Genomic DNA, 13,462 nt, shown 5'->3' on the forward strand with positions numbered 1-13,462 from the left:
CACATCCCTTTCCTAGTTTCTCTTCTGTATCCATTTACTGCACTGAAACTGCCTATTCCAAGTCAATGTTTCACCTCCAGCTTGACATTCAAGCTGAAATCTGCTAACGGGGTCAGAAAACAGGTTATAAAGGAAAGTAAGCAAAAATGTTGAACCCATTCCAGCTTAACAACAACAACAAAAAAGCCCACAATAACAAAATCTAAGTTTCTGTGTGTTTTCCTACCAATATAAAACATAGCTTTCTCCCAGAGACTCAACCATTTTCCATAATCATGATCTATTAACAACTCACATCTTTCCAAGTAGGCACATTTCTTTCTCTGTTCTCTTGTGTCAAAAGTACATAACATGGTGCAGTGATCCAACTATGGGTTGGCTTCTCTGCAAACTGTCAGCATTTCTCTCCCTGCCTTCCCTTTGTTCCTAAGAGCAGTTGTGGATTGGTATAGACCCAAAGTGGAAGTTGAAACATGCATTGCATCATTTGTGACATTAGCTACAAAGGAAGCAACAGAAGTAATCAGAAATGAGGAGCAGGAAATTTCTGATAAACAACTCTGACGGTTATCTGGAAGCTGAATTGAATCACAGGCACAAGAACTTGGAATTGCATTTTGAATTGCAGAATTAGAGGTAACTGCCTCCCACCTATATGATAGTGTCAATTAATTCAAAAATTGAGTATAGTTTTACAGGTTTAGCATTCCATTCCATTCTGCAATATGTCAGAGAGCATTTATTTATTTAACAGGCTCACATGAAGCACATTTGCATTTGGAAAAAGAAATGATTAAAAAGAACCACCCTGGGTGGCCCAGATATGGATACTATTATGGATGTTGATAGTATTTGGAGGTGAAATGAATGAGATTACTTTTTACAGACTCAATATTGATCAATGAAAACATGTAACTGATTAATTTAGCGCTGTGGTCAAGCAGTTTAAGATTTTTTCAACATAGATTAGGACGTTAGAATGGATACCTCTCACTGAGTTTGCATTAAGTAGAATAAGTAAATCTTGTTTAACTTATGCATCTCTCACTGGCCTTCTCGCTCTTTAATTTGGGAATAGAAAAGGGAGTCCACAATTAATTTTATATTGTGAGAAGAAAGACAAAGGAGGAGCAGAGAGTTTCTGAGAGAACCTGAAATCTTTGTCACACCCCTTACTAACCCTGGTTTGTGCTCCTTCACCATAGGAGTAGCTCTTATCATCATTTAAAAAACTTCAACTGAATTTTAAGAGACTTATTGGTCTTGCTTCCTCAGGCTCATAACTCCTTTATGTGCTTGCTCTTGGGAGGAAAATGCAGGTAGACGTTTAAAAGCTGGATGTTCCTGCACACCCCTCTCCTGATGCTTCATTCTTTTCCGGGCAGAAAGATGGTGGGACTCTGTTCCTAGCAAAGGGATATTTCCAAATACTGAGGTGTTGTCAGAGACACCTGGTCAGGGAGGTTAGGAGAAGGGGCATCCAAATCCACCCCCTCTAACTGGCTGCTGCTTTCCTGGCAGGGCTGCACTGGGACACCTCCCTTCCTTCCCACTTCCCCTTCTTCCTCCCATTCGCTGTCTCTTTGCACACCCCTAATATGGCCTTTCATAGTAAGAGGTCAATATGTTTTCATACTTGGGAAATCTCATTCAAGAATTTTTGTCAATGGACAAGTCATAAGAAGCCCTTCCATTTTAGGGCTCGTTGACGTCACCAAGAGGCGATAAATATCTGTTGATATAATTGGATGTGAGATTCAGTGTTGAGATAGCAAAATTCTGCCCCTCGTTCCTTGGCAGGGCCCTATGATTTATGCAGGAGCAGAGGCAGCACGCAATCGAGCTGTCAAGAGAGCGTCAGCTTATTAGGCAAATGCTGCGTGGTTTTTGAAGAGGGTCGACACTATAAAATCCCACTCCAGGCTCTGGAGTGGAGAAACTCGGAGACCAAGTCCATTGAGAGACTGAGGGGAAAGAGAAGAGAGAAAGAAAAAGAAAGTGGGAACAGAAAAGAGAAAGGAAGACAACCTCCAGAGAAAGCCCCGGAGACGTCCCTCTGCAGAGAGGCGGCAGCACCCGGCTCACCTGCGAAGCGCCTGGGAAGGTAGGGAGCGCCTGGACGGAACACACCACCAACTTTGCGTTGCCTGAGCTGCCGCGATGTGCGCCGCAGAGCAGGCTGCCACTGCCTGTGTACGTGTGTATGCATGTGTGCGTGCGTGTGTGTGTGTGTGTATGCGCGCGTGCGTGCGTGTGTGCGCGCGTGTTCGCGGACTGTTCCTTAAGATTACAGTAGTAGCTGGGATGTGGCAAAAGCAAACTTAGACGGCTGCTCTTCTTTACCCGTGCTGCCAGTTGCTCCTAGCTGGCTGTGTAAAGGAGCTCCTCCACCCCCTTCTATCCTAACCCCCGAGAGAAGGCAGCAAGGGCAGGGGTGGAGAGGGAAGACCAGGAGGCAGTAGTTAATCAATTTGGAAGAAAATGCTGAAATATCCGAAAGGGAGGTAGTCAGCGCGGGTGGAATCTTAAATCTGTGGCTCTTCTCTAGGCTCGGGAAAATTAGTTTTGAGGATCATTAGGAAGACGACGCAGGGACCGTCCCTTCAGACTCTAGAAAGAAGGGTCACTCCTGGCCGGCGAGCGCGTGAGCTTAGGTACAGAGCCCGGCAGGCACCGCCTTCCCCGCTCCCCAGGTGTTTCAGCACCGCGGACAGCGCCCACCCTAATTACTGAAGCCAGCAAGTCTAAGGTAGTCCCGTAGGAGGACCCCGTGTGCACCTGCCAGTTGAGCGAACTCTCACCAACTCTTTCTTTCTCTCTTCCCCTCTCTCATTCCGCCCTCCGCCCACCTCTGTGCCGCAGCGAGTGCCCCTAACATGCGGCTGCCGCTGCTGGTGTCCGCGGGCGTCCTGCTGGTGGCTCTCCTGCCCTGCCCGCCATGCAGGGCGCTCCTGAGCCGCGGGCCGGTCCCGGGAGCCCGGCAGGCGCCGCAGTACCCTCAGCCCTTGGATATCTTCCAGCCACCGCCGCAGTCCGAGCAGCCCCAGCAGCCGCAGGCTCGGCCGGTCCTGCTCCGCATGGGAGAGGAGTACTTCCTCCGCTTGGGGAACCTCAACAAGAGCCCGGCCGCTCCCCTTTCGCCCGCCTCCTCGCTCCTCGCCGGCGGCAGCGGCAGCCGCCCTTCGCCGGAGCAGGCGGCCGCCAACTTTTTCCGCGTGTTGCTGCAGCAGCTGCTGCTGCCTCGGCGCTCGCTCGACAGCCCTGCGGCTCTCGCGGAGCGCGGCGCCGAGAACGCCCTCGGCGGCCACCAGGAGGCAACGGAGAGGGAGAGGCGGTCCGAGGAGCCTCCCATCTCCCTGGATCTCACCTTCCACCTCCTCCGGGAAGTCTTGGAAATGGCCAGGGCCGAGCAGTTAGCGCAGCAAGCTCACAGCAACAGGAAACTCATGGAGATTATTGGGAAATGAAACGGTGCGTTTGGCCAAAAAGATTCTGCATTTAGCACAAAAAAGAATAATAAAAAATACAGTATTCTGTACCATAGCGCTGCTCTTACGCCATTTGTTTATTTTTATATAGCTTGAAACATAGAGGGAGAGAGGGAGAGAGCCTATACCCCTTACTTAGCATGCACAAAGTGTATTCACGTGCAGTAACAACACAATGTTATTCGTTTTGTCTACGTTTAGTTTCCGTTTCCAGGTGTTTTTAGTGGTGTTTTAAAGAGATTGTAGACCTGTGAGAAAACGTTTTGTTTGAAAAAGCAGACAGAAGTCACCCAATTGTTTTTGTTGTGGTCTGAACCAAAGAGAATGCCATTCTCTTGGGTGGGTAAGACTAAATCTGTAAGCTCTTTGAAACAACTTTTTCTTGTAAACGTTTCAGTAATAAAACATCTTTCCAGTCCTTGGTCAGTTTGGTTGTGTAAGAGAATGTTGAATATTTATATTTTTAATAAAAGCTGCAAAGGTAATCATGACTTTATTTTTTCTCTTCAGTGCTCATACACTGGAAATACTCTCATCTCTTAGCTTCCTCCAAATTGTCTTCAGCACCAGAAAAGAAAAACAAAACTTCCTGCATTGTACTTTTCCACTAAAAATACAAACATATATCAGTGGCTTACACAGACCCTGCAATCACATTGGGCTCATCTCTGTGCCATGGACTACTTCTCTGAGGTTGAGTTAATAATTCAGGAAGTTGCTCCCAGCAGCTCTAAAACATGGTAATTCTAAAAGGGAAGATCATTTTATAATGGAAATAACATTTAGCCCTGATCAATTAAAAGATGTGAAATAATTGGAGAGAGTGGGGAAAAGATGAAAGAAAAAGAGAAGCGTCAAGGTAGAAATTCCTCCAAACTATATGACCAAAATGCTGCATTCTTTCTCTATGAGAAAGACTCACTCTGTCAAACTACTACTTTGGTACCATGAAACAATTTTTTCTAAGCTATTTTCCAATTACTACTTCTAATAAGAGAAACTTAATAGCATCTCCACTTAAGATGACTAAATTTAGTCATTATAAAATGTCACATAGGAAAAATTTTCTTATGAAGAACATTTTGACTTTAATAATTACACAAATATCCTCCACATTTATGCCTAGGCCAACCTTACTCACTTTTATTCTTAGGAACATGAGCTACCTTTATTCATTTCTAAAACTGAACAGCACATTTAATTAGTTTTACAGTGCATTTGCCTTTGATAGTTTAGTTATAGCTTTAAACAATTCAATCAAATGTTTAATACTTCAAAATTAATTTGTATGAAGATGCATCTTATCCTGGGACCTTTGAAACACACTTAACTAATGGATGAATAAGATAGTACAGAACATTGAATAAATCATTATAAGACAAAGCTTTTAAAAACATCATTTATTTAAGAGTTCATATAGAGTAAAGTTACACTTACGTTCTGAAGGAGGCATTATGGTGGGACAAATATTAACAAAGCATGATTTAAATATATATATATATTTAATGTGTGATATGTTTGTATATATATTTAAATACATGCAATTGTTCTACAATTTACCAGATTGGTGCCACAGTGAATACAAGAGAAAGTAGACAGCTCTTGCTGGAAGATCTTTTTTAAGTGCCTAATATATGAAAATCTAAAACTAATATTAGAAAAATGTCACAAGAGATGCCCAGGCCTTCAGCTTTCTGGACCATGAAAGTGTCACCAAATTCAAAGAACATTTCTGAATGTACATCCAGTGATATCTGTTATGCAAAAGAGGAAAACTTTGTGAAACATTTCATAGCTTTGGTCAATGATTTACTTTTTGTCCATGTATTGATAAATCAGTCACTTCTGAGTTGACACTGATTTTCACTGACCACTTGCACTGTTAAAGAGTAAAGGAAATGAGAACTACTATAATATAATAACAAAAAGCCAGTGCCTATGAAAGACAAGAGCATAGTGACCACTTTTTTCACCATTTGCCACTTGTTACTGACATACACATGTACCACACCTACACACCCTTCACAATGTTTCCCACACAATAAAAGATTTGCGTAAGATCAAGTTTATTATTTCCAGTGCTTTCTGCAACTATTTTCTCAAAATATTCTCTCCCCCGAATATGTTAGATAAGTCATCTGGAATTACAGTTTTGGGTTATTTTTGCAGAAATCCTGTTCAGAGGTCCCTTTCATCATTTGCATAATATTAATTTCACTTGGGCTTCCTGCTGCCCACATGCATCTCAGCCAGGCAGACAGAGGGGCAGCAGTTGGAATGAATATCATTCATTTAGGGAGTTCAACCAGGAAAAGGAGAAGATATGGCGAGCTGGCTCAGAATCAGCTCCACTGCCACTCGCTGGAGCTGCAGCCTGTCCCTGGAGGGGAGGAGCCTCAAATCCAATCTGCAACGGAAGAAAATGGGAATCAGAGAAAAAAAGAGATTTGTTATTTTTGGATTGGTCCAGTCACTTTTCTACTGAGGAGAAAGTATAATAATAATAATAACAATTATTATTATAATAACAACATTATTATATGGGACATAATCATTAGAAATGGAAAGCAAGCTCAGATTATTTTGGCTACAGCCAAGAGTCATGAAAATAATTCACACTCATGATACAAAAAGAAGGAACAGTAATGCATGCAGTGAAGAGAAGTTCTTGGGAAAAAGGAGTTCAGGCTATACTAGCTTTTTTTTTTTTTAAGCCCACTTGTAAATGATTTATTCAGATGAGAGTCTCATTGAAACTTCTAGGAATTGGGTTTAGAAAAGCTTGCAGAATTTTTTAAAAATTCCAAATTTAAATGACACTGCTATGCCATATAACATTGTGGGACATAATATAATCCCTCCACTGCTGAAGAAGTTTCTACCATGTACATACATATATATTATCTTACTATAATTTTTGCAAAACTACAGGCTTAATTTTGGGCAAATCATGATGGGATTTTTTTTCTCTAGGTAATAAAATCTAATAACCATATCCATATTAAATCAAATCCAATATTTGCTGAAATGCAATTTGATTTTATGAGCTCAAACTCTTTACATTTCAAGGTACCATGACAAACACCGTCCTTCTTAGGAGAACTATGGATAAATAAGCAAACACGTTCCGATGACATCACTGGTAAAACTATCCCACCAGATTAGAATGCCACTGATTTCAAAGCAATGAGGTAGCCACATGCATTCAGCTCAGAAGCACTGGATGATTTTATGAAGCTGCGATATGAATGGATAATACCTGGCACAAGCAAAGCAGAACGTCGGTTAAGCACATTGTTTTACTGCCACAGAAAATAGTCTTGAGAGCAAAACAAGTTATTGGCCTGCACTTTACCGGATTTTACCCTAAACATATGTTTGGGGATGATGTTTCAAGAGCAATAAAATTATCCTAAGTCTTTATGGCTTTGGGATAATCCTTTGTGCTGCCACATCGTTTCCTGACAGAAAGTTAAAAAGGGTCATGAAATTATATTAGTCACAGTAGAATAAAACTGAAGTACGTAGTTTTCTGTGAAGGAATAGTGGAAACATCAAGTGAAATTGGGCTTTTTGAAAAAGAATGTTACTAGATTCTGTCGGTAATGTGTCAGATACCTCAATGTCCTTGAAAGTGAAGTAAAATAAACATTATCCTGACAGAATCCTGCACCTATTTTTACATGTTGAACTCCTCCCTTGCCCACCATAATCTTCCCACCCTGGCTAATAAACAAACAAACGAACAAACAAAAAACAAACCCTTAAGTCTCATGTATGGTTTATGCAAACAACAACAACAACAACAACAACAACAACAAAAACCCAAAAGCCCAAGTGATGTGGGAATATCATAAGAAGACTTATTTTTAAACATTCAATTTGAGTGAATAGTGAATTCCGCCTGGATGAACAGACCATCAAGGTCTATTTTGTGGCCTGTTTTTCTTGAAGATAGTTTCTAAACTAAAGGGAACTTCCATGGCAGCTGCTCTGAAATAGCTGAAGGGTGAAACGAGTGGCGTAATGTGTTTTCTGCAAAAGGCATAATCTTTGGGAAACTGCTGGTAGTGAACAAGCCCCTGGGACTGCTTTTGGGATGTGTATAAATTTTTGTGCTTTCCTGTACTAGAGATTAATATCTATCTTCCATTTAAAATGTTTTAGTTGTTAACCCACTATTGCCTTCATATTTGGGATTACATAGTTTGGATTGGCTTCTCTTACACCTCCATATTTCCAGGAAATTATTAGGTTTTCCTCCAAACAATATGGACCAATGCTGTCTTTCAGAAAAGAAAAGCCAGTACCAGAGTGGGGGGTTATCCAATAGCAGAGGTTATCCTGAGTATCTTTAGATAATTGTACCATCTCCTTGGTCTTGTTTATATTCACTGAGGACCCAACAACCAGCTCAGCAAAGAAAGTTCTGTGCAAAGAGGCTTAGCCTAGTTTTGAATCCCATACCAACTACTTATTAGCTGTATGACTTGGACAAGTTAGTTAACTCTCTGAGCCTTAGTTTTCTCTTCTGTAAAATAGAGATGAGAACCTACCCTACAAGGTTGTTGTAAGGACTGAACAAATAAAGAAATACACATAAAGCACTTTACACATGACTCACTTATATTAGGTTGGTCCTTCCTTCCTTCCTTCCTTCCTTCCTCCCTCCCTCCCTTCCTGCCTTCCTTTTTTCCTTCTTTTCTTCCTTCCTCCCTTCCTCTCTCCCTCCCTCCCTCCCTCCCTTCCTTCTTTCCTTCCTTTCTTCCTTCCTTCCTTCCTTCCTTCCTTCCTTCCTTCCTTCCTTCCTTCCTTCCTTCTTTCCTTCCTTCCCCTCTTCCCTCCCTCCTTTCTTTCAACAGTGAAGAGACTCCTCTGCCATGCAGAATCACCTGGGGACTGTTTATGACAAACCATATACAATAGCACTGACCCCCCAGTAAGAAAAGACAATAGTATTTGCAATCTCATTTTTCCAGAATTGGGCATCATTTCTATGATTTAATCGCTTCAGTGTGCTGTAATCACAGGCCTCAATGACACTGTTCAGTGTATCTCCAAAAGGCCCTACTTCATACATGGCTACCTCATAAAGGAAGAATGAGTTAAAGATCTAAAACTCTTTTCTATAAGCATAGCTCATCAAATCAAAAGCAGATCTTTTTCCTATAACCTTCCCCAGATGGAGCTGTATATATGTGTTCCTTCAAATAGTTTTCTAAATGCTAGCTCTCGTTTATTACAGGAAGTGCTGTGTCTTGGGAATAGTGATGTTCTATGAAGCAGAACAAGGTACAGAGAATTACAAGCACTGTTCTCCTCTACCTGCTTGGGAGCTTGTCCTGCATTCCAGTTTGGTCTGATATGCGCACAAAGGTAAACAACAGATTATTAGTTCCATATTACAGCCATGTGTTTTTTAATGTTGGGGATACCTTCTAAGAAATGCATCCTTAGATACTAAGCAGACATTAAAAATAGCAAGATCATGTCTTTTGCAGGGACATGGATGGAGCGGGAGGCCATTATCCTTAGCAAACTAACACAGAAACAGAAACCAAATACCACATGTTCTCACTTATCACTGGGAGCTAAATGATGAGAACACACGAACACATAGAGGGGAATAACACACACTGGGGCTTTCGGAGGGCGGAGGGTGGGAGGAGGGAGAGGATCAGGAAAAACAAGTAATGAGTACTAGGCTTAATACCTCGGTGATGAAATAATCTGTACAATAAACCCCCATGACACAAGTTTACCTACGTAACAAACCTGCATTTGTACCCCTGAACTTAAAATAAAAGTTTTTTAAAAAAGAAATGCATCCTTAGGTAATTTTGTTGTTATGTGAACTTTATAGAACGTACTTACATGAGCCTCAGTTTGGGTTAGGCAAACACTTTCCGTAACTTGGAACTGTCCTGTACACAGAGACAGACATCCACAAGGCTCTGTCAGAATGCATGCTCATTAACACCCATCAACAAGAAATGATTTTAGATTTAGGTTGCTTCTACCTCTTGGCTATTGAGAATAATGTTGCTTAAACAGGAGTGTGCAAATATCTGTGTGAGGCCCCGCTTTCAATTCTTTTGAGTATATACTCGGAAGTGGAATTGCAGGATTTTATGGTAACTCTGTTAAATTTTTTGAGGAATCTCTATACTGTTTTCCATAGCAGCTGCTAAGGACCATTTTACATTCTCCCAGCGATGCATGAGGGTTCCAATTTTACCACATCCTCACTCCTAATTGTTTAATATTTGCAGGGTATTTTTAAAAAAATATAAATTCGTTGCAAACAAAAAAGCAGGACTTGGCACAGATACTTGCCATGTTCACAGAAATATTATTCACAATAGCCAAGAGGTAGAAGCAAGCCAAGTGTCCATCCATGGAGAAGTGGATAAACAAAATGTCATGCGCACATACGTTGTCAATAATCAATGGAATACAATGGAACACTGTTCAGCCTTAAAAAGGAGAAAAATTCTGGCACATGCTACAACATGGATGAACCTTGAGGACGTTATGCTAAGTGAAATAAGCCAGACACAAAGGAACAAACATTATATGATTCCACTTATATGACATATCTAGATAGTCAAATTCATAGACAGAAACTAGGATGATGGTTACCAGGGGCTGCGGAAGGGTGAAATGGGGAGTTTTTGTTTAATGTGTATAGTGCTTCTGTTTTGCAAGATGAAAAAGTTCTAGCAATTGGTTGCACAATAGTGTGAACATACTTAACACTACTAAACTGGACACTTAGAATGTGTAATGGGAGCATACACATTATATACTCCCATTTTCTGTTATACTGCTTATACTAACATTTTTTCTGTTACCTAGCCTGCTTTTTCATTCCTGTTACCTTCTTGGCTCCTAAAGGCACACAAGCTTATTGCTCTTAACAGATACTATAGACACTTAGAATGTGTAATGGGAGTGGTTAAGATGGTAAATTTGTGTTCTGCATTCTTTACTAGAATTAAAAATTTTTTAAATTCAGGCAACATCACATTAAAATCTGGATTTGTAGGTTCTTTGGACAAAGCAGAAATGAACAACCCAGAACTTGCATGGAGAGCTAAGCAGTGTTGTGCCTTGGATTGGGAATGCTCCCTCCCTTCTGCCCATCTCGGTCAGGGTCACAGTGCCCAACACTCCCTTTGCTGCCCCTGCTGCAAGGCTGGTTTCAGTTGCCATTTATCATTGTGCTTACACAGTTGCTACGCTCAGAGTAAAAAGGAAAGCAAGCAATGTCTTGTAGTTATGCTTCTATTAACATTGTTCTGTTACCTGGCCTGCTTTTTCATTCATATTACCTTCTTGGCTCCTAAAGGCGCACAAGCTTACTGCTCTTAACAGAAGGTTCATTTTTAGCATGAAGGTGTCAAAGAAAAGAAAGTAAAATGCTCAACAGAGATTTGGCTTGATTTTTATGTTAAATGTGATGAGTGATTTTTTTAAAGCTAAAGTGTGTCTCATGGCAAGATTCTTGACAGTGAAAGCATGAAAATGCCTTTAAAATTCATTTGAGTACAGATTAGTCCCCAGGATCTTAGCATAGGGGACATAACTGGGTGCAGATTGGTGGATATGTGCTTGTTTGGGCTTGGGGGTCAATGCCAGTAGCCCCCTTTACCTAAATGCATCTTACCCCACCTCTTCTACCTAATGAAACTAAACAAATGCTTTCCTGACATTCACTCTGGCACAAGTTTGGGTAGCCACATTTGAGGGTGACGGGGGCATTATTTTTTTAAGCTGCCGCAAAGTAGAAGAGTGAGCTTATTTTAATCAGTGAGCAGTGCCTTTGAGTCCCTAAGTTTCCCAGGGCCTCCATGGCATACCAGCATCAACCCTTTCCCAAATGATCATTCTCTACATCATCCATGACTCTGATCCACTAACGCTTACCTGTCTTGTGTTCCATTCCTTAAGGCTCAGTCAAGCGATAGCAATCAAGCTGAGAAGATGCATTGCAATGAAGACATTAATGGATAATGATGGCCTCATGTATGCCCCTGCCAGATAATACTTTACCTAGAAATATTCATGCCTTATCCTGAGGGATCAGATGCCAGGCCATTGAGGAGATGTTGGGGGCCTTGAGGAAATTTATGCCCAGGCCCCCAGAGCTGGGCTGCCATTTCCTCAATCTCTGAGTGCTGCAGGGAATGCCAGTCAGAAATTCAACCTGACACAGGATCTGGTTACCAATGCATGTTAAAAGCCTGTCTTTCTGGGTCAATTTAAAGAAACCCTTGCCCATCTATCATGAAATGCCTTTGCCTTAAAGGAATGTGGACAGGAGGGGTACAGCTAGACTTAAGGCTGCTGAGTGGGCAACCATCCAGTATCCATCTCGCACCTGCTAGGCTGGGTCAGAGAACCAAAGCCAGATGCTGGAAACAGGTGTAAGTAGGAATGCTGAGACCATGTTTAGAATGTTTATTCAGAAAGACCAAGCCCAAGCATTGGCCTGCTCCCCTAGTTAGCATTCCTGAACCTCAGGCTCTTGGATAGTTTAGGTGTTACAGATTCCTAACCGGGAAGGAGAGTACAGCCAAGAACCCAGGGCAGTCACCCATGATGAGAAGTAACTGAGGCACTATCTCTGACTTACGGCCAAGGGTCAAAGCCTTAGAAACTCTGTTACACAGCTCTGCCATCATGGGTGTCTCTTTCACAGGAATGCAGACGTTTCTGCTTGGGACAGAGCAATCAAGGTATGTTAAGAATGAAATGTAGAGCTGTGAAAATGCAGCACAGCTAGAGGAAGCAGAAAATAGGAACCCCTAAAAAGAGCTCTGGAAGGAAAACACTCGCTAAAATGCATTTTTTGGCCAGGCATGATGGTGTGTGCCTGTAATCCCAGTGCTTTGGCAAGTTGAGGCAGGAGGATTGCTTGAGGTCAGGAGTTTGAGGCCAGCCTGGGCAATATGGCACGACCCTACCCCTACAAAAAACTTAAAAAAAAATTGCTGGGTGTGGTGGCACGTGCCTGTAGTCCTAGCTACTCAGGAGTCTGGGTGGGAGAATCATTTGAACTCAGGAGTTCAAGGTTGCAATGAGCTATGATCACAACACTGCATTCTAGCCTGGATGTCAGCGAGAGATCCTTTTTCTAAAAAAAAAGAAAAGCATTTTTTCTTGGAAGGATTCACAGCCATACACACTGAGTGATAAAGGGGGTGTGTGGAGTGAACTGACTGGGGGGCTTTGTTGCCATCAGCTGCCTCCTTCTTGCTAAGAGAAAATCGGAAACGAGAATAATTTCCTGAGGTCCATCCAATAAGCAGGAATTAAACTCACTTCTTCCTGACCTGGAGAAGGATGCTGTGGTGTGTACTGTTTGGTTTGTGTCAGGTGTGTTGTCCAGGAATTGATGGGATCAGGGTAGAGAGGACAGGTTATGGAAGTTGACATCACAGCCTGGCAAAACTGCAGCCAGCATTCTTCTCAGATATGGAGCTGACAGTTGTGTGTCATGTAGAGAGTGTGTATGTATTCTTGTTCTTCCTGAAAAGAGAACTGGATTGCAAAGAATTAGATCATTAATTCTTCACAGACAGGGGTTTCTTACATTTCATTAGGCAAACAGACCCAACAGGTTGCCCTTAAGAACCATGGGAGGTCGACAGTATTATTATCGGTTACAGAAAAGCTCAGACTCAGGAAGTTTGAGGACCTTGCTCAAAGTAACTCTAGGATAAAGTGCCGAGATTTGTTCATAGTGACCAGAAGTCCAAAGGGAAAGAGGGCAGCTGGTGCTGCTGCACACCTGAGACTCGGGACAGAGTCAGCCTCTCCACCGAAGGCAGAGAGGCAGGCAGGTTGGTTGACACCACGGGATGCAACTGAAGGATCGGCTTGCCCTCATTTGCAGTGGACAGCCACATCCCTGCCAGCAGTGGAGGCCTAGAAATGACCCACCTGTGCTTGTGAGACTGTGCCGATCT

General features: G+C 42.2%; 2 protein-coding genes across 4 annotated transcripts in view; one reads left to right on the forward strand and one right to left on the reverse strand.

Moving 5' to 3' along the window:
• The first annotated feature begins 1,786 nt into the window (after window positions 1-1,786).
• Window positions 1,787-3,973, forward strand: CRH (corticotropin releasing hormone). The gene is made up of 2 exons (XM_010371576.1): window positions 1,787-2,104; window positions 2,863-3,973. The coding sequence occupies exon 2, from the start codon at window positions 2,877-2,879 to the stop codon at window positions 3,465-3,467; it is 591 nt and encodes a 196-aa protein (XP_010369878.1). The 5' UTR covers window positions 1,787-2,104; window positions 2,863-2,876; the 3' UTR covers window positions 3,468-3,973.
• Window positions 3,974-4,873: 900 nt separating this feature from the next.
• Window positions 4,874-13,462, reverse strand: part of TRIM55 (tripartite motif containing 55) — a 49,567-nt gene continuing 40,978 nt past the window's right edge. For all 3 annotated transcript variants that reach the window (XM_010371575.1, XM_010371574.1, XM_030938118.1), the window contains one exon: window positions 4,874-5,895. In XM_010371575.1, coding sequence (XP_010369877.1) covers window positions 5,773-5,895 — 123 coding nt within the window. In that variant the 3' untranslated portion in view covers window positions 4,874-5,772. The remainder of the gene's footprint in view (window positions 5,896-13,462) is intronic.

The sequence above is a fragment of the Rhinopithecus roxellana genome, chromosome 9 (assembly GCF_007565055.1).
Source record: "Rhinopithecus roxellana isolate Shanxi Qingling chromosome 9, ASM756505v1, whole genome shotgun sequence".
Taxonomy (NCBI): domain Eukaryota; kingdom Metazoa; phylum Chordata; class Mammalia; order Primates; family Cercopithecidae; genus Rhinopithecus; species Rhinopithecus roxellana.

What these genes read in the sequence shown, in the direction of transcription:
- CRH (XM_010371576.1), top strand. Translation starts at nt 2,877, where the DNA reads ATGCGGCTGCCGCTGCTGGTGTCCGCGGGCGTCCTGCTGGTGGCTCTC.